The 19,543-nt window shown below is 37.6% G+C and overlaps 1 protein-coding gene across 1 annotated transcript in view; it reads right to left on the bottom strand.

Moving 5' to 3' along the window:
* Positions 1–10,221: 10,221 nt before the first annotated feature.
* The window catches only part of LOC104407800 (teneurin-2-like), a gene marked incomplete at its 5' end in the record, with an annotated part of 37,147 nt that continues 27,825 nt past the window's right edge, over positions 10,222–19,543 (bottom strand). Inside the window, 3 exons of the mRNA XM_010017179.1 lie at positions 10,222–10,508; positions 12,361–12,561; positions 17,809–18,003. Coding sequence (XP_010015481.1) covers positions 10,222–10,508; positions 12,361–12,561; positions 17,809–18,003 — 683 coding nt within the window. The remainder of the gene's footprint in view (positions 10,509–12,360; positions 12,562–17,808; positions 18,004–19,543) is intronic.

The raw sequence follows: 19,543 nt of genomic DNA, 5'->3' as shown, positions 1-19,543 counted from the left end.
GTCGGCAAACTTGCTGAGGGTGCATCAATCCCACTGTCCATGTCGCAGACAAAGATATTGGACAACACAGGTCCCAACACCAATCCCTGAGGGACACCACTCGTTACTGGTCTCCAACTGGACACTGAGCCGTTTACAAGTCTTTGTGTGCGGTCATCCAGCCAGTTCTTTATCCACTGAGTGGTCCATCCATCAAATTGGTGTCTCTCCAATTTAGAGACAAGGATGTCGTGTGGGACAGTGTCGATCGCTTTGCACAAGTCCAGGTAGACGACATCAACTGCTCTGCTGCTGTCCATCAGTCCCGTAGCCCCACCATAGAAGGCCACCAAATTGGTCAGGCAGGATTTCCCCTTAGTGAAACCATTTTGGCCGTCACCAACCACCTCACTGTTTTTCATGTGCCTCAGCATGCTTTCCAGGAGAATTTTAATTTGTTCTTTTGGGTAATTGTCCTCTTCGTGTTGTTTCTAGCCTAAAATCACAACCTAGTAATATTTTTCACTACAAATTGATTTAGTTTTTAATTAAAAAGAATGGGGCTTAATCATGATTACACCATTAGATTTTTTCTTAGATAACAAAGCTATTATCACCACTATTTCCTTCACAACAGGGACTGCATCTTGATGCACTGTGGTTCTTAAGATCAGTCAATGGTCTGAAAACCTGACTGTTTGAAGGCAAATTAAAACATATTTGGCCTAGATGCATTATGAATCTTACTCATCTGTCACAGTCATCAGTAACTTTACTTTTAAAACATCTACCTAAAAAAATCTCACCTGCAACTGTATAATTAACTGGAATGAATACAAAAGAGATTCATCTTTACTTTTCTCTGTGTTTCTGCAAAAAATATACTAAAATGTTAAAAGTATATATACTTTTTAATTGTATGAAAGTTTCACTATCAGCTCATGTAGTTCAGTCTACCTTGATCATTCCAGAACATTTAGGAAGAAATACTTAAACCTTTCCTTGCAGCTATTTTGTACGGTATCTTATTTTACAGCATTTTAAAAGCAGGCCACAGTCTCTTGATGCTGAGTGGATCAACCTGCTCCATGCTGGACTGTTAAAAACCGTGAATAGAAACTAAAACCACAATGGGATTAGGAAAAAGCAATAAGCCCTGACATTGATTGGCAGTTTGTCAAAATTATGGCTCCCTACTTACAGAGTGTGGGAAACCCACAGCCTTTCAAAAAGCATTGTACAGCAGAGAAAATACAAATGAGTTGGGTAGGACTCAGGTGCCATTATGCAAACCGTGTTTGAGAGAATGCAGAAACTCTTTTACACTTGAACATCTGGGACTCATGGCATGGCTCCCATAACCAATGAGACAGCACAGGAAAAGTCAAAGAATCCCAGATGTTAGATATCAGTCATGGGCCATAGAACAGCCACATTACAGTAAGGCAGGAGTAAAAGTATCTTTGTAGTAGAATGGGAGGGAGCAGAGCTTTATATAAGCAGATGGGCATGTCTGCTCTGCCTAAATTTTCATTAGGGATAACATTATGATCCATGTCACACTGAAGTCTTTGTGAAAGCAAAAGTTGCCACTTTCCCAGGAATACTGCTTACATGTTTACAAGAGGTACTTGCTTGTTGTGAAGTATGTAAGTGTGTAACACCCAGTGCCAAGGGTCATCTCTCAGATTTGAAAATCTTCAAGGTATAGCTGGACCATGACTATCCTTTCTGCTCTACTCCTGTAACCGAATGAAGAGAAAATGAAGATAAATACAGTAACCTTAATTTCTCATGTCCCACTTTTCCTTTGGCTTTTAGTTCTGTGACTGTGAACTGCTGGTAGAATAATAAGACTCCAGTACTGCTTTGTCTCTATCCCAGCATGGATGTGACAGAATGAGATGGACAATTATATGTCAATCAACACTGTATCACTGAAAACATTACAGTAGTATGTGCTGGAGAATGCAGACGTCTACACACTTAGTTACTATAAAGAAGGTAGTAATGACCCCAGTATTACTCCAACTACCTGCACTTTCAACATCCAGAGATGAACATGGATGATACCCTCAGACCTGAGCGCCTTCAAGAACACTTAAGTTTGTATTTAGTTCTTACATTGCAGTTACCTAAATAACGTTTGTAATTTCTTTGGGCAAATGAGATATATATGAGGTATATAATCTACATTACATGATTATATCTGTTGGACAGAAAACTTTGCTTCTTTTTGTATATATAAATAAACTTTATCTAAAATGAAATAGACTGAGGCTACCGAGAGGAATAATTTCCAGAAGCGAGATTATCCTAATAAGCATTTCCTAAGCAGGTCAGAGTAGGGATGGAAGGAAAGAAAGAACAAGAGAAAAGAGCCGAATAACATATATTTTGTAAAACCTTTGTTCAGAGAGAATGGCTCAGGATACCTCATAGCTGGTACCTGAACACGGCCTTGTATTCCATTCTTAAGATCTTTTTAAAAATTGTCTGAGTAGGGCTTTTAGTGAAAGAAGGATGTATCAATATTCAACATCAGTGTGTATTTCATCCTCAGCAAGTAGCGGCTGCATAGCAGATAACTGACAGTTTAAAGAGAAAGCTTTCAACAGTTTCATTTTTTTCCCCAAAGCCCCGAGTAGATCACACAGCAAAATCCTGCACTGACACTTCAGAGATGCTACTGACACTATTTTTTTCTTTTTCTTTCTGGCATTAATATTTTTAATACAACATTAAACTAAGAAAATATTAAGTAGAGAATTTCAAAAGCTTCAAGTATCTTAGGAAGACAAGCCTCCAACTTCTAATGCATCCTACCGTTAATTCGATACTAAATTGACAGGAAGCTGAAAAGGTAAAGCCTTCTGTCTGAATTGTTATTCCATAGAGTTTGCAGCAGTCAGACAAAACACATTTGGCTTTATTTGCATCTTCAGGCATGAAATATTATGTGAAACTGAAATTGAAGATATAAGAGTTATTATATCTTGAGAATGTATAAGCAAGAATGCAAGCGATTAAGGGAAAGATATCTTTAACAAGAACACTACCAGCAGGGCTCAAAAGGATAGGAAGATATTGTTCTCTTTTGTATTTGTCTCTTAGGAAGTCTAAATATTATCTATATGTGTGTATATATATATATATGTATTTCTCAAGATCCGGTACTACCTTTCTATCTCTATACAACCTATGTCACTGACCTCTCACAAGCATTCCCATGTCTGTTGTTTTGTATCTAGCAACACCATGTAATTCACCCACTTGGTGAAGCTGTGCTTGACACCACAGGGTACAAAATAACACAGAAAACATTATCTGTGGAAGAAGAGAAAATTGCCTGATGCTGGGAATACTCCTATGAACAGCAAAATCAGCTTTGCCCTTTCAAAAGTTAGATCAGCTGCCTGACTGATTGCCTTCCCCCTCTTTTTGTGTCTTTTAAGAGTTCAAGAATTGGCTGGAAAATCAATATAACTCATGGTGGAGCCCCTCCAAAAGGAGAAAAAAAAGAAATCTGATTTTAGTTTGGGAAACTATTCACTAGTATCTGCTGGGTGCATCTTTTAAGTACAAGACAAAATGCAGGAAGCCTTGCTGAAAAAATACTCATTAAATTTTGGGGGCTAGAAAGGGAAGAAGTAAGGTCATGTTCTGCAAATATCCTATACAAAGAGAAAGAAGAAAGGCCACTCAAGTGTTCTGACGCTGCTCTGTGACATATTTCAATCATTTACAGGAAGCCTTCAGCAATGAATGCAAACAGGAAAGTTCTTCCTCATGAATAAGCTTGCCTTTTAGCCAAAAAAGATCCCCAGCTGCCCCATGTAAATTCTGCAAAGGAATTCTGTTTCTAAAGTCCCTGAAAGTCAAACCACTCTCACTCTATACAAGTCTCTACCTAGAATATTTCCTTCCAGATAGATATAGTCGACTACCTTGCTCAGCTATGACAAAATTAAGAGAATGCATATGGTATTTCTGAATTCCTTAGTGCTACAGAAATTGTTCAGGAAGTGTACTCATCCTTTATATACAAAACCAGCAATGTATATTTTAGTTATTGGGATAGGAATTTACAAAGTTACAAATCCGAAAAAAAAATCCAAACCAAGGGCTATTTACACTGTGTGTAATCTGACAACGTTGCAGATTTCATCTCCAAATGCAGAATTTTGGAGGTGAAATAAAAGATGACATGTTTACAAAACAACAAAGCACCCCAAAAGGAAATGTAGCTGGAAAGGACAAAAAGCATAATCTTTTCAGGAAGAAATTTCTAATTGCTTATTTACTGGAACCTGCCTCTCTACTGAAGCACAGTGATGTTGGACTAGATGCCCACTTGTCTAACTGACCAGTACATTTCCTTGGGTTTGGTTATAAAATGTAACATGACACAACATACGTGACCGAAGTGTCCCTTTATAAGGAAAACTTCTACCCGATGAGTCTCTCCCTGCTTGCATGATGGAAATGTAAATTTAAATTGTGTGCAGAGAATGACAGAAATTGTTCAGAACCTTTCAGATTACTTTATGAAGCACCTGCTATTCTCCTGTTTTGCTGTAGACACACATGGGGGGAAACCACCACATGAAAGCTTGACACCACATACCTGAACGACTGCGTCACAGATGTGCTTATCATGAAACCTGCTACCAGCTGTAAAGACAAGAGCATAACTGTACTGTACAAGAGATGAACCTGAATCTGCAGGTACAGAAACAGCCAATGTCTCTAACATTTTTTGACGTATCATATATATTACCAACATATTTCTATATCATCAGCAATGAAAAGCGGTCATGACCCGAATATTCTATGCATTTTTCAAATGAAATGAAAAGATGTATTCCTCCCTCTCCAGAGCATGTAATCTAAATTTCTATCAGTGTCATTAGAGGGGTTTTTATGCCTTGATAGGTTATAAACTGTTACAGATTAATTTTAAACTAGAAGTGCATCAGAGAAGTCTAATATATCCAGCTCCTTCTAAATTGCTCTTTGTCAGATCCAATGGCTTTCCACTGTCTCCTCCCACACACTTTCCATCTCTCCTGAAAATTGCCTCATCTGTGAATCATTACATCTGTAATTACAACAAGAAAAATCAGTAGTAGCAAAAAAAATTCTTTGACATAAAGAGCATTATCCTGGACAAAAATATCCTGCTGTATCCAAAGATAACACAATGCTGCATTATTAATGTTTCTATCGATTATTGACTTCATGATAAGGAGAAAAATCTAAGTCTTTACACTTTATATGTGGTATTCCTTCCAGCTGACAGAAAAATAGAAACATGACTGAAAGCTGGAAAGGGCAAAGTCATCCCAAATACTCGAGGGGGTGTGTGTGCGTGTGTAATTTTAGTAAACATTTGTTTTAGTAAAACCAGAGGTGGAATAGCATATACTCAGTGTGCAGTTAGGTGAGCCTTGGTGCTTTGAAGGGTGAGGATCTGAAGTATTTACCTACTGGGTGTAATATTTGCTCTTTGTTTGGATGTTTCAGAATGGCTCAATACATACACTGACAACCCATTGTTCTGCAAATACAGAACACACAGATTATCCTTGGTTGGATAAATGATCGATTTACTTCTAAGAACAACATTAGATTCTTAATGGGGATGACAGTACAAATCTTAACATAGGCCATTATAAAATAAAGTACTTGGAATGAACGCTTCCTCCTCACTTCAAAACAGACTGGAAGAAAGCTTGTACAGTTCAATGACTTTCTAGTCAGCATAGCAGGATGAATTACCTCTGCTATTACTGACAGAGCTTTGTCTATTTTGTATTTAAAAGCTCCGTTGATGAGGCTTCCACAGCTTGCTTAGATGACCTACTGCAGTTTTTCAGCTACCTTACAAGGATTTTCCTAACACATAACCCAAATCTCCCACACTGTAACTTGAACTTCTTATCTTAATCATCCTGGACAGGGAGTCCTCTCTGTTTTCCCACACGTTTTTATGTCTCTGAAAATTTTAGATTATTTCCCAAAGGATCCTGTTTCTTTGAAATCTTGCTTCTTTACTCAAGGCCCTGGGAAAACAGAAGTTAAGGTATAGGGCTCATACAGATTTCTAGATCCCTTTTTTACTAAGGAACATGTCCTACTGTTCAATGTTTTCACTACAGAAGCCAAGGACTCAGGGCAGGAAAGAGAGTGGCAGATCCCCACCTCTGGAGTTAGATTCCAAAAAGCAGTACCAAGACCAGGAAGCAGTGTTGGGTTTATGGTTGGACCCAATGGTCTTAAGGACCATTTCTGACCTAATCAGTTCTAAGCAGAGTCTGCAGAGATGCACACATCACCCTGTCTGTGTTTTGCCTAGCAGGTAGATAGCTGGAGGTTCAGCTCCTATTGCTGTCAAGGAAAGGATAGCTCATTTGCTGTTGAACAGCCTTGACTACAACCTTTTGCCACTTTCTATCTGGAAACAGGAATGCTTAACCTATGTCTAATGTACGATGTAAGCAGATAAGAGTAAGGCTTTGGGAATATGACAGATATCACCAAGAAAACCTCATACATCTCCTCCAAGTGAGAGCTCACCTTACAAGGTATGTTTGCAGACTTCTACATTTGACTCATAAATACTTAGAATTAAACCCTGATTTCACTGGTGAGATTTTTACCAATGACTTAATAACAGTTATATTTCATGCTGCAGGGATATGAATAACAGAGGGAGTTAAACTTTTAAAATGGTATTTTTGACTGTTTCGAAAGATCTCCATATATATCACACTGTCCTTAGTGTACTATCCTGACAGTATATATGGAGAAGACCCTCCACAATACTTTAAAAACAACAGCTTGAAACATCTAAATATTATCATCAGTGACAGTAACAGATCTGTTTTGTAACAGCTTTAACAGCACTCAGATAATTCATGGAAGAGCTAAATCCTCCGTCATAAAATTCCAACATGAAATCGGTTCAAGATTTAACAACTGCTATACCTTAGTCATTCACTTTGTTATTAGTTTTCCAATATTTTTTTCCTTATCTACATTACCCTCTATTATTTAGTTATAACTTCCTCCATAATTGCAATCAATGAATAGTAATCACTTAATAAACATATCCTGACAGGTCTATTTTTGCACTGGGAGAAGATTCATTTTCTTTATCATCACTCCTATAAGCAATCTTTCTTCTTACCTGAAGTAGCAAAGTGAAATGCAGTGCCTGGTGTAGAGTTCTGCTCTGCTGCATACAGCATCTGAGCAAGAGCAGACACCACTCCTTGCATTTTTCAACTATTTGGATAGAGATTTATCCAAATCTGTGTAACTTGGAATTTGCGTTCTCTGATTCTTACATGTAATTCTGTCGGTGCACACAGGTAAAAGCTGCTTTGCCCAAACAGCTGATAGTGGCATTCAGGGAGACTTCTCACAGAGTTTTTCCTAAAATGCAGGTAATGCAGAGAAAAACTGCATTTTTGTTACATATTTTGAGCTTAGTTGCTCAACACTGACACACTAAAGAGCGTGCAAGCTGTCACCTCTCTATACAAAGGCCCAATTTGATATTAAATAGAGTAAAATATCCATAGTGAAGTTGGATATCTGCAGGTCACTGATTCTTTTCCACTTACTTCTGAATATAGCATGTGAAACTGGTAAAGAAACACAAAGAAAAGAAAATGTATTTTGGATTTGTATATAGAAACCTGTTTTTTTCTTCACAAATTAGATGCACTTCTTTTCAGTGGGCTTGGCCCGAAGCCACTGGAATCAAAGCAAGTTTTTCTACTGACTTCAAGAGATTTCAGATTTGCATTTTTCAATGTTATCTTCTTAGGTGGACACTCCTCAGTGAGTCATTCTCACATTAAATGGTCTGTCAACCTTTCAGTTGAAAGCAAAACCACCAGGGGAAAACTCCACATTAAAATGAGTTTCTGTAAACTTTAAGCCCCTTTTAGTTCTTCACACTAACATTTAAAACATTTTGAGCAACTCATCCTTGCTCAAAAGTACTGATTCACTCTAAAGACAAATTTTTCAGTGGCATCTCCTAGCATTTTTGTACAATTACTGACCAAAATTAGTTTTACCAGCCTTATCCTCCAAACTCTCTCTGTGTTTCAGCCCCATGTAACACGAACTGATGGGATCAAACTGAGCTGTCCCTCTGAACTGAACTCCATTCCTGGCATCATGCTCTGTGCTTCTGTGAATGGCCTCACAAGCAGGCCTCATGAGATGAGCATATGGAAATTCCTACTAATACAGGCCTGTCAAAAGAATATCTGTCTGTCTGCAGGCAACTTCTGACTGCATAAACCTTATATACAGTATCTAGAAGGGCAAACCATACTTTTTTGCCATATCATTGCCACAGGCAGACCCACATTCAGTTTCAAGGAAATCTTTCTAACCCATGTCAAATAAAAAAAGGCTATGTATATTTTAACCACTTTAGCAGCATTGCCCTTCCTATGAGAAGGAGAATTGATTATATATACCAAGAATAGGGAAAATATTTTTTTCACAGCTCTAAAATTAGACTAAAAATCTCACTTTAGAGTTCACTAGTTCAGCTTGTAATTTTCAGCATTCTTTCAAGGTACCAGTACAAGAACACTTTTTGTGTGCACAGTAATGAAGACTTTAAATGTACTAATTACTTCTAAACATAGGCATATTACTAGAAGATTATAAATCAAAACAAATCTTGTGCAAAGCAGCAACTTTTAAAATAAGCAATTATTACACAACTTAATGCAAAGAAAATTTATATTCTTGGCATTTTGTGAGTATCTGGGAAGCACTTAGCATGAAAACAAAATGCCTGGATTAATCTAGCAGAGGTATGTTGATATGATGGAAGTCAGAAAGCAATTGTGAAAAAACACTCTGCGTCTCTGCTGGCCACAAAGTGTTCAGTTATAAAAGCTTTGATTTAAAGCATATTAGCATAGTGTGGTGGAAGCATGCAGCACCACAACATCAAAGGATATGCCCCCAAATGATGTATACTTTATTTTTAATTCTCCCAATAAGAGTATACTTTTAGTTTCCAGCTTGAATTTATCAGAAATGGTTTGTATATCCAAGAAAACAGAGGGGAATGACAAAGAAAAACAGTTTGAGGGATGCAGGAATCTCACCATACTTTTAAGTAAAGAAATAACAATTCACTTGTAATAGGACTGTCCCATTAGGGTCCCTGATTGCCATGAAAATCTCAATTGACCTATTCCTTTGTTAAACTTACTGCTTTAAGATAGTTAAAACTATATGACCTTGTCTTTGGAGTCATTCGGGTTTTTTTAAGGTATACCTCACAGTCCTCCAAAAATTCCTTGGAGAAAAATACACTTGCCTGAATCTCACATTGTCTCAGTACTCAGATACTTCTGTTCTAGTTAATTTTGCTCAGACTTCTCAGAGGAGAAGTGATCACTCAGAATTTCCCATTTTTGATTACAGCATAGGGAAAATAACAATATTCTCCTTTGTTTTCAGTAACTTTACAAAATTATCCACACACACTACCTGACTGCTTCTAGAGGCAAAATGAAGAACTTCATTTAGGACCAATTTATTCCTTTTCAGAATAGAACTTCAGGCACGGTAATTGAGAGGATAGAACATCATTGCTTTGTGTAAGTATTACCTTTTTGAACTTCCCAGGCTGACACATCACAGCCGAGCTGCAGTCGTGTTAGTCATGGCACTCTGTGTGAGGCCAGTGCTGTACTGAGCAGCATGCTATTAGGAAAGGGTACAGCAGCATGCTGTCCTACCGACAGGCCCTCTCATGCTGGGACTGTCTATATGCAAACACCATGCCCACTGCCACAGCACAGCACAGGAGAAGGCGAGGGAGCTATTTCTATTACACCAGGAACACTGATTCTTCCCAAAGTTGACCCCTGCTCTGTGTGGTGATGGTGGTGATGTGTTTCAAATGTGATGTATAATAGCAGGAGGGCACTGATGCATCAGACCAGGAAATTAAAAAAGATGCCATTCACACAAAGGAATGTTTAGTTAAGTTTGAAAATCTTGGCCCAGATGATACCGTGATGGACCATTTGTTACATCTTTACTTACTAACATTCATTTGCTGTGGAATTTGGTGTTGGGGTTTTTTCTCTGCAAATCAATTTGTTACTGATTTTGAAAGATTTCAAGAGCTCTCTGCATTTCACCCAACACATTTTGAGTCAGAGATAATATTTGAAAGCACTAGGGTCCTTAAAGGAACAGCCTATTACAATACACAACAGTAACTATGTCTCTACAATTTATGAAAAGAAAGCAATATGTGCCTGTTTCGGTGCCTGTCGTTTGCCTACCAATGGTGCAGTGTTCCCCATTCCAGCCCTCTCTGCATTCACATTTCCCATCTTTACAAGTTCCGTGCTCCGTACAACGGGGATGACACACACGCTGGTCACACGCCTCTCCTGTCCACCCTTCTTCACAGCGACATGCTCCGCCAATGCACACCCCATGGGTGCCGCAGTCCACGGAGCACACTTCTAGGGGAAGAAAAGAATAAAGGTTACAGCCAGCTTATATCATGGTAATGGGGCAGAAGCAGCAACCTAGTCAAGAAGGGAATAAGGAGCAGGACAGGTATGCTTTTGCTGAAAACCATATGCTGTCAAAAGCTGGCCTGTTCATATTCTGATTAAAACCGACATTTAACTTCTACTTAAAACCAAACTAAATGATATTAAGAAGTTGTTGCTGGACAGACTGCTGTAAAGCTGCGTCCTCCATTCAGATGCAAACCTGTTCCAGAGGTAGCTTCCTCAACACCTGCAGCAGTGAAGGAAGGGAGAACGTAGCTCTGTTTTACCCAAACCTGGACCTCTGGTGATTTTGATATAGACATTGATTTGCGAAGAATGAGACTGAAACTCACCTAAAACTCCCTCAGCAGAGAATAGTGACAATTCAGGATCACTTGGACTCTAGGAGTGACTGGTAAGACACTTTCAAGGAAGAGATTTTTTGAAACCTATTGCTAACATGGCCAGTTATCCAGTGCCTCACTCCAAAAATTCTTTTACTGCTCTCTGCCAGCTGAAGTTGTAGAAAAGTAGAGGGATCTTTTGCCTCATGCATCATCAAAGACACTGAGAGTGAAACTCCCATTCATGAATTTTTCTGGCTGCTGATGCACGAAGCAGAAAAAACACATCTTGATATTCACTTCACTGCTGGGGTATTCTAAGTAATTAATCTTAAGAAATAACCGAAAAAGTGTGAAAACTGCAAATATTATTTTGAGAGACTTGCTTATGCCCTACAGCTCTGTCTCAAGGTTCAGTTTATGATTTAAATTTTTTTCCCCACAAATAGAACATTTGCCGTCTTGTCAAAACTGTTGGTTTTTGGAATTTTTTTTCTCTTTAGCTCCTTCTGTCAGAATAATCAAGTTTTACAACTGTAGGTCTGGAGAGGATGAAATTTTTTAGCCTACACTTTTGTGCCTTTTAGTGTCTCTTGCGCTCAAATTATTTTCTCAAACAATACATGTACAACTGGGAAGGGAAAAGTATCCTGTATTTGAAAAGAGATTTTTCTGCTTTGTGATGGTTTTCATAAATGAATAGCATTTTGTTGCACAGTAAAGCACCTCCAGAAGCATACTCAGTTGTAGTTTTACAATGTTATAAACATATTTATAAATCATGGAAGTTTTCTTTTGCAGTTGGGAAAAAGATGTGAAGCACTTAAGTAACCTTTTCAGACCAAATGAGAGTCAGTATTAGAATGAAATACAAACTCCTAACCTACATCCTGCTTGCCCCCCAGTTGGCAGCAGCAAAAGTGTCACAAATAATAGTATCTAAGATATATACGCACTTCTTCCCAACATACTTAACAAGACCAAACATGTTCCAAAGACAATGATCTAAATTATGTGCATTTCAAACTTGCCACAGATATTAACATTCTAACAAAATAGGAATACTATTGCAAGGCTGGAGAAGAGAAGGGTCTGGGGAGACCTTGTAACAGTTTTACAATACCTAAAGGGGGCTACAAGAAATCTGGAGAGGGATATTTTACAAGGGCTTGTAGGGACAGGACAAGGGGAATGGCTTTAACCTGCCAGAGGGGAGATTGAGATGAGCTCTTAGGCAGAAGCTCTTCCCTGTGAGGGTGCTGAGGTGCTGGCACAGGGTGCCCAGAGAAGCTGTGGCTGCCCCATCCCTGGCAGTGTTCAAGGCCAGGTTGGACACAGGGGCTTGGAGCAACCTGCTCTAGTGGAAGGTGTCCCTGGCCGTGGCAGGGGTTGGAGCTGGAGGAGCTTTAAGGTCTGTCCCAACACAAACCAGTCTGGGGTTCTAAGAAATCAGGAAAAAATATTTTTCTTACCAACAGAGCAGTCGGGACCCATCCAGTTGGGATCACAGCTACATAGACCTGTGTCAGACAGGTAGGAACCGTGCCCACTGCACTGGTCTGGACACTGGGCTCTGGGAAGCTCACAATTTATCCCACCCCAGCCTGGGCTGCAGAGACATTCTCCATTCACACAGACTCCGTGGCTGGTGCACGTTGGATCTAAGCAATCAACTACAGAAAAAAACAAAACCAAAGGTCAGTTCACACAATATGATGTTTGGAAAACATGTAGATGCATGCTCTGAAAAATTGATACGCCTGTGATAAATCAAGCAAATTGAGGTACTTCTTCAAGTCGTATTAACACCTGGTCTGAGAATGGGAAAGCACAAAGTAATTTGTGTTTTACATTGGCTCCAAATAGAACAGGGTGTGACTGAACAATGAGACAGCACTGCACGAATGCTGTAGGGAAGAAGCACAAAGACTTAAAAATAACACTAATGTATATAATAAGAGTTCCACACATCAGCCTTCACCTAGGGACATTTCTTCTGAAATACACTGACATTCCAATGACTCATGTTCTGTAGCTGAATAACAAAATAAAAAACCCTAAGTGAAGAAATTGCACTTCTTACAGGATTTTTTTGGAGTACCTTCATCAATACTGCTAGCACTACTACTGAAAGGCTGGAGCACTGTGAGAATAACATTATGATGTCCATTTTAAGTAGCTAGAAGTCAAAATATCACTGGCTTTCACTTTCATTCAGACTCCTAAATTATTCAGGCACTTCTGAACCTTTGATTTGTGGTCCATTAGTAGCTCAGCTGTGAAACTCAGAGTCCTAGTTACTTCAACCCATATTTTAACCAGCAGATAATTCCTCTTAAAGAAATAAAGAAAAACACATATAGATATGGACTGAATCTTTTCTCAGTCCAGAAACAACAGACTAAGAAAGGGAAAAAATCCTTGAATGAAATTTCAGTTGCTATTTCAATCCTGATAAATGAAGTAATGTTATGAGCTGTCTTTCAAATAAACTTTATCAGTAACATTATGGTTTTCCAAATTTTTATCTTACATAATAAATTTGTATAAGAATACTATGCTCTACCGCAAATACCAACAGAGAGGCTTTAACCAACTGCCTTTTGCTGCGGAATTGAGGGCCAAGGTCAAATTCATGTCCTGAATAAAATGAATTCATCTCATGACTGGTATATATTAGCTCACAACAGAAGGACCGGGAATGATTGGCATGCTCTCTTGCAGCTCTAGCAAGATCTGAGTTCATAATGAAAGTGATTTATCTCTCATCTTTTCCAAATTGATCCTTCTAAATTAAGGCAGAGACATTTTCACTCTACCTTATGTGAACAATACTTGATCTTTCAAATCTCAACTTTTCTATAAACATAGAGTCTTGTCAAGTTATTTTATGTCGTTGCAGAGCATTTAAAGTGAGTATATAGATTAGATACACAGAGAATTGAGGCAAGCACATTTACTGATGCAATAACATGAATTAACAGAATAGTTTTGACTTTAATGCAGATTACAGTAGCACAGGAATAAATTACTGTAAAATTTTTAATAAGATTCTCAGTTTAATGACCACACTGGCTATAGGTTTTTGTTTGATTGGTTTCTTTCTAAGACTTAATGCTTAGTTAATTGGAAATGAAAACATTATAATGCAATTTCACATTTATAGGTAAACCAAGATTGTTTTGTGGTTCAGCTCAGATAAGATCTGATAAATTCATAAACTGTTCTAGATTTTTTGGTTTATGATATTTTAATGGAAAATGTAAAAGGGTAATATGTGTGTAGCATTACAGCTAACTTTAAGAGATACTGATGAGTCCTAATGTACCCTCCATTCAGAAATGTATCATCTTCCCAAATGAAAGTACTAACAAAAGCTATGGGGAACATATGACAAACACCACCCTCTCCTATGTAAATTAACTGTTTTGCCCATATCTTGAATTAACTGTTCAAGCAGATAAGATTTATTTCCAAAGCCTATCAAGATCCCTAAACTCCCAATCTCCTTTGTTTTATAGAACAACATACTACCTTTGTCCTTTGTTCTTGACAAATACACTTTATAGCTGTTTTGTTCTATCATATGGGTAAATAATAGCTTTCAAAGTTTAAACTGAAGAGAATTTTTACTTTGAACTCAAATCTTATTCTATTTTAATACATGCTCTTAGAACTATTATCTTGGGCTAGATCCTCAGCTGTTAAAATTAGCATAACATTATTACCTGCAATAGAACTACACTGCCCTATGCTGCAGAAGGTCTGGCCCTGAGTCTTTAGAAGGGTTTACAGTGGTATTTAATAAGAATTTATAAATGGAGCTTCTCTGGTGTTTAAACAAAGGAGAACACGCCTTAGCAAGTAAGTACATTAGACTTAGAACTCACAGCCCCTCGGCAGCTCAGATCATTAGAGCTCATTTAGCATTGGGTTCTCTGTAGGTTTGACGAAAATGGTACTGAAAGCAATTTATACCCCTAAGGACAAAAAAGGAGGTCAAGGAGTTTTCTGAACAATATGTATCATAAAGCCCCCAAAGAGCTTTGAATTACACTTACAAAGTTAAATGTCATTGAAAAATGACTCGACCATGAAACTCAGAAGAGAACCACCCTTAACTTCACCTCATTTGGCAATTTTACTTGTCTCCCCCCAAAACAGATTGAATGAAACCTGACAAATATGCCGCTTCATCTTGTGTGCAAATTTGTTAATAGAACAACAGTGTTTATGCTGCAAGAATTGTGCATCACAAATATTGATTTTGGTGCCACTTTCATTTCAGGTAAATTGTTTGAACGATATGACCATGATGAATATCAGAAATGAAAAGCTAACAGGAACAAAAAACATGCTGACCCATTTGTTCTAATTCAATATCCTACTAGGAAAATGTCGAATAAATCAACTTCCGCAATTCCTTTCGGAAGTTCAAATCAATAGAGGAGATTTCATATATAGTATATATAAATACAGATACATTTATTTGTGTCATTCTACCATTGGAATGATAGAATTTTAATTAATGCAAAAACTTTACATAAGTTCAGATGATTCCCTGGAACTGGAGAGACACCACTTAATGTTACACCGTTTTTCCTGTAGCTCTTGAAGTAATGTGAGAAATATGTACAGAAGAAATGGAATTTTAGAGTAGACACATGATGGATATTTTGTGATTTATTTGTAAATGAATATATTGACTTACGTATTGCCCAATGCTGTATGCAAAAGGTTATTTTAACCTTTCTTTTCATGTTATTGGTCCCTTCTAAGTTTGCAGTCAATACCTCCTGCCTTTGTCATCCACTTTTTAGGAAAAAGCTTATACTTTCAAGTACAGTGTTGATTAAATAATATATACCTTTTCACCTCAGATAGCAATTCACCTCTCAAAAAAGTTGGTTGACTGACAATGTTTCGTAGTATTTCCAACTTGGAATGGTGTTAACATTAGCACCTTTGCAAAAAGACACGCACCAGCTTGTTCTAGAAACTGCTCTGGAGTTGGAGATGTGTTTGTTTCACCCGTTTCAAACATTCACCTTAGGATAAGCTGAATTAAGCACTGCAAGAGCCTATTTTTCTTAAATGAGTGCTGGGGGATTCAAGATGTCTAGCCCAGATATCCCACAGCCATTCTAAACAACTGAAAGCAGAGGGAACTAAAAGTTCCATGCAAGTAGCTGGAAATTACAATCAAGATGAGGGAGGAACTGCTTACAAGGTAAAATATACAGAATCAAGTGAAAGAAATCATTTTAGGCTATCTGCCATAGTCTCTCTAACAATACAAGCATTGACAGGACAACAAAAACATGATAAAATTTATATAATGTAATTAGACTAAGCAAACAATTGCATTTAGTACCAGAAAGAGCTTCTGTGTTCCTTGGTCTTTTCCAACTTAGATTTCAATGAGAATGCTAGCTATAGCATGGCATTTCAGATAATTTTTAGGTATTTCCTGTAATCACACACTCAGAGTGAACTAAGAACTATCAATTCTAGCAGGCAAAAAGCACATTACAGCATTTTCTGGATATAGCTTAAAATGTAACCTATTAAAAACAATGGGAAAAGTCTACTGACTTCAATTGAGTTCTGGATTAGACTTTAATAACTAGTGTTGTGAAGCTTTCCTGGAAGAAGATGACAGGAATGAACTGAAAAAACAGTTGCAGTGTTGGCAGTCCCACTAGTGAGGATCCTTGTTTTTTTTTTGTTGGGTTTTTTTGCTGTTAAAAGCAATTTTTGTTTACTTTAGAAAAATAAGTTCATTCAGACTAATGCAAGATCTTGTCCTGAAGCTGATGACTGCAATCCACGCCCAGAGAATAAAACCCTTACTGATTTAGGTCCCTCAGTTTTCTTCCCTTTGTTTTCTGATGGGAGAAACAGCTGTTTACTTTAAGATAGGATGAAAATTGATACACATGGTGCACAGCTCTGCATCCCACTCGGAATACTCCAGAGAGACTCTTTAGTCCTGAAACCATGCAGTCCTCAAGCTATCACTTCAAGTTATCAAGTCCTATCATTTTAGTCCTCAAGCTGCTCCTCCTTTTGGAGAATTAATAAGCTCTGGAATATCATCATAAAGCAGCTTGAACTGTTACTGCTCTGAGGATGTGCCAAGGTATGCTGAACTGTCTATTTAACAATTACCTGGGGAGTTAAATTCCCCTTTAAAACCATACTAATGTATTTTAAAAAGAAAAGCAATCCAATTTACATTGTGCATTCTAACATAAACCACTATGAATAAAACCAAAACTGAGTTTAATCTACAACCACATTTGCATAGGTTATTTTGTTAAATTTGCTTATTCTACATACACAAGAAATTGGGCACTTTCAACATGAAGAGCTTTTCTGCATTTAAAGGACACATCAGTTTTCTGCACCATCTACCTTTCTTTAATCCCATATGACTGCAGCTAACAGGAGTAATTTGCCCTACATTAAGTCTGTAAGTAACATGAATACTTAAGTCTTCGAAATTTGTTTCATCAGCTTCTGTCTTAATAGTGACTGATATGTTTGCTTTATGTGGAGCTGTACAATTTCGTCTGTTGCTGCTCTTTATTCCTCTGCATTTCATATCTAAATTGTTCAATAAATATAATCCATAGGAAAAGATTTATCTTCACTCTTCAGCAAAGGGATTATTCACATTTACTTGTGTCAGACATTCTTAATACTGCAAAATAATGTATACAGAAGTCCAGAAGTGTTGTCTGAGCTTTGATAGATCAGTAAAATTGTGATGGACTACAATTTTACCCTCTTATACAGTAATCTCCTACACTACTTTTACATTTAAATTTTTATTCTATTCTTTCCTTTGTTTATATCCATTAAACAACTCCAAAATGCAGAAAACAAACTCACAGCAAGGAAAGAAAATGTCCTACCTTCTTCACAGTTTTCTCCTTTATAGCCAACCGAACAGACACAGTTCCCATCGATGCAGGAACCATGACCTCCGCATGAGGGATCAATACACTGGCTGATGGGTACATCACATTCTGGACCTTTCCAGCCACTGTAGCATAAGCAGGTGCCTTTAGAGTATTGACCATTGCCACTGCACAGAACCGGGCAAGCAGCTGGAAAGAAAGGAAAGAAAAACAGCATACAGGGTCATCCATGTACTCATGTAAGAGTGCACTAAAAATCCACTACCAAATATTTATACATATATTCAAATATAATCATTTACTGGGAGAAAAAAAAATCTAGGCTAACTTCTGGTTGTTCAGTTCTTCATTTCCCAAAGAAATTATTGATTATTATTAAATAAAACATACATGTTGGGCATTCTGAGAATAAAACTACTATTCTTCATAGACTATTGATGATGTTCGGGATAACTAATGAGAGAATGTGAAAAGATTTGAGTCTGACATTACTCTGCTTTGTTCCACTAGATAACATCCAATTTTCACAGAAAGCAGAACACATTCAGCCCCCAAAATATTTGACAATGTACCATCTTTCTCCTTCCATAACACTTTCTTAATGTAATGTCCCCAAAATTTTTTAGATCCTTTGACTTGTTATTTTTCAGTGTAAGGGTCTTGAGCACAGGAATAACACAAGCTTTCATCTACAACAAATGCACCTTGCCACTAATATCCCTGCTGAATCTTGTTTTCCCAAATCCCAGAATGACTGCTTTTACCCCGTGTGTGTTGGCAAGAAAGCACCATTAACCCTTATCCCTCCCTCTTGTATTATTAAGGGGGCAAGGCACATTCTGAGCAAATATTCATTTATGCAAATGAAGTAAAGCCTGTGAATACTAAAGGTAGTCACAGGTCTTGGTGCCAGGAATCAGATGTTGTACATATGCAGAGCAACGGAAAGAAACAAGTGGTTTATTAAAAGTCAGTTGCACGTGAATGTTACACGAAGGCATATTCACACCCCCGAATGCCCACATCTCCCACGTGAACAAGGCAACCTGTGAATTTATATGCCTGCCAAAAAGACTGGATGTGTGGTTACAAGCCAGAGAAATGAAAAAAATAACAGAGGAATAACAGAAAATGGGAGCAATGAAGTGAATCTTTGAGAAAACGTACCCTTTCGTGCTCTTCTCTCTAATGCAGTTTGATATAGTATTTCCTTGTCTTTTGACCCTTCACAGTAATCAGAAACTAACACCAAGTTTTACAATGCCAAAATTATACTCAAAAGCTACTATTAATCATTAAAAGGTCCTAATGTCTTCTTGCTTCTAGTATCCCTTTAACCTGAATGATCAAGAAGAACCTAAGTAATGGGTTTCCTACAAGGAAATGTGTGATTGTCCAGTTATACAACTCCACTTTTCAGTCCTGCAACCCTCATTAATCTTGCTGTCCCATTGATCTGCTGCAAAAACACATTTCAGAATAGAGATTTCCAAGATTTTTCTTATTGGAAATGAGAAAAAAATGATCATAAAAAAATAAGTTCAGACTTGTAACCTGAGTTAAACTTTAGAGTGCTGAGAATTATTTCAGTTAAGACTACAGGTTGATGAGATAGATGTCACATGCATAACCTTTTTTAGCCTATTTTTTCTACAGTAGAATAATAATAAAATCAGTGTGCTAATGTTTGGGGGCTTTTTTGCTACCCTCATCTCTCTTACGGCCACAT

Source organism: Nestor notabilis, unplaced genomic scaffold (genome assembly GCF_000696875.1).
Source record: "Nestor notabilis isolate BGI_N333 unplaced genomic scaffold, ASM69687v1 scaffold4406, whole genome shotgun sequence".
Lineage (NCBI taxonomy): Eukaryota > Metazoa > Chordata > Aves > Psittaciformes > Psittacidae > Nestor > Nestor notabilis.
The sequence above is the reverse complement of the archived record's forward strand: the minus strand, read 5'-3'. Positions and strand labels throughout refer to the sequence as shown.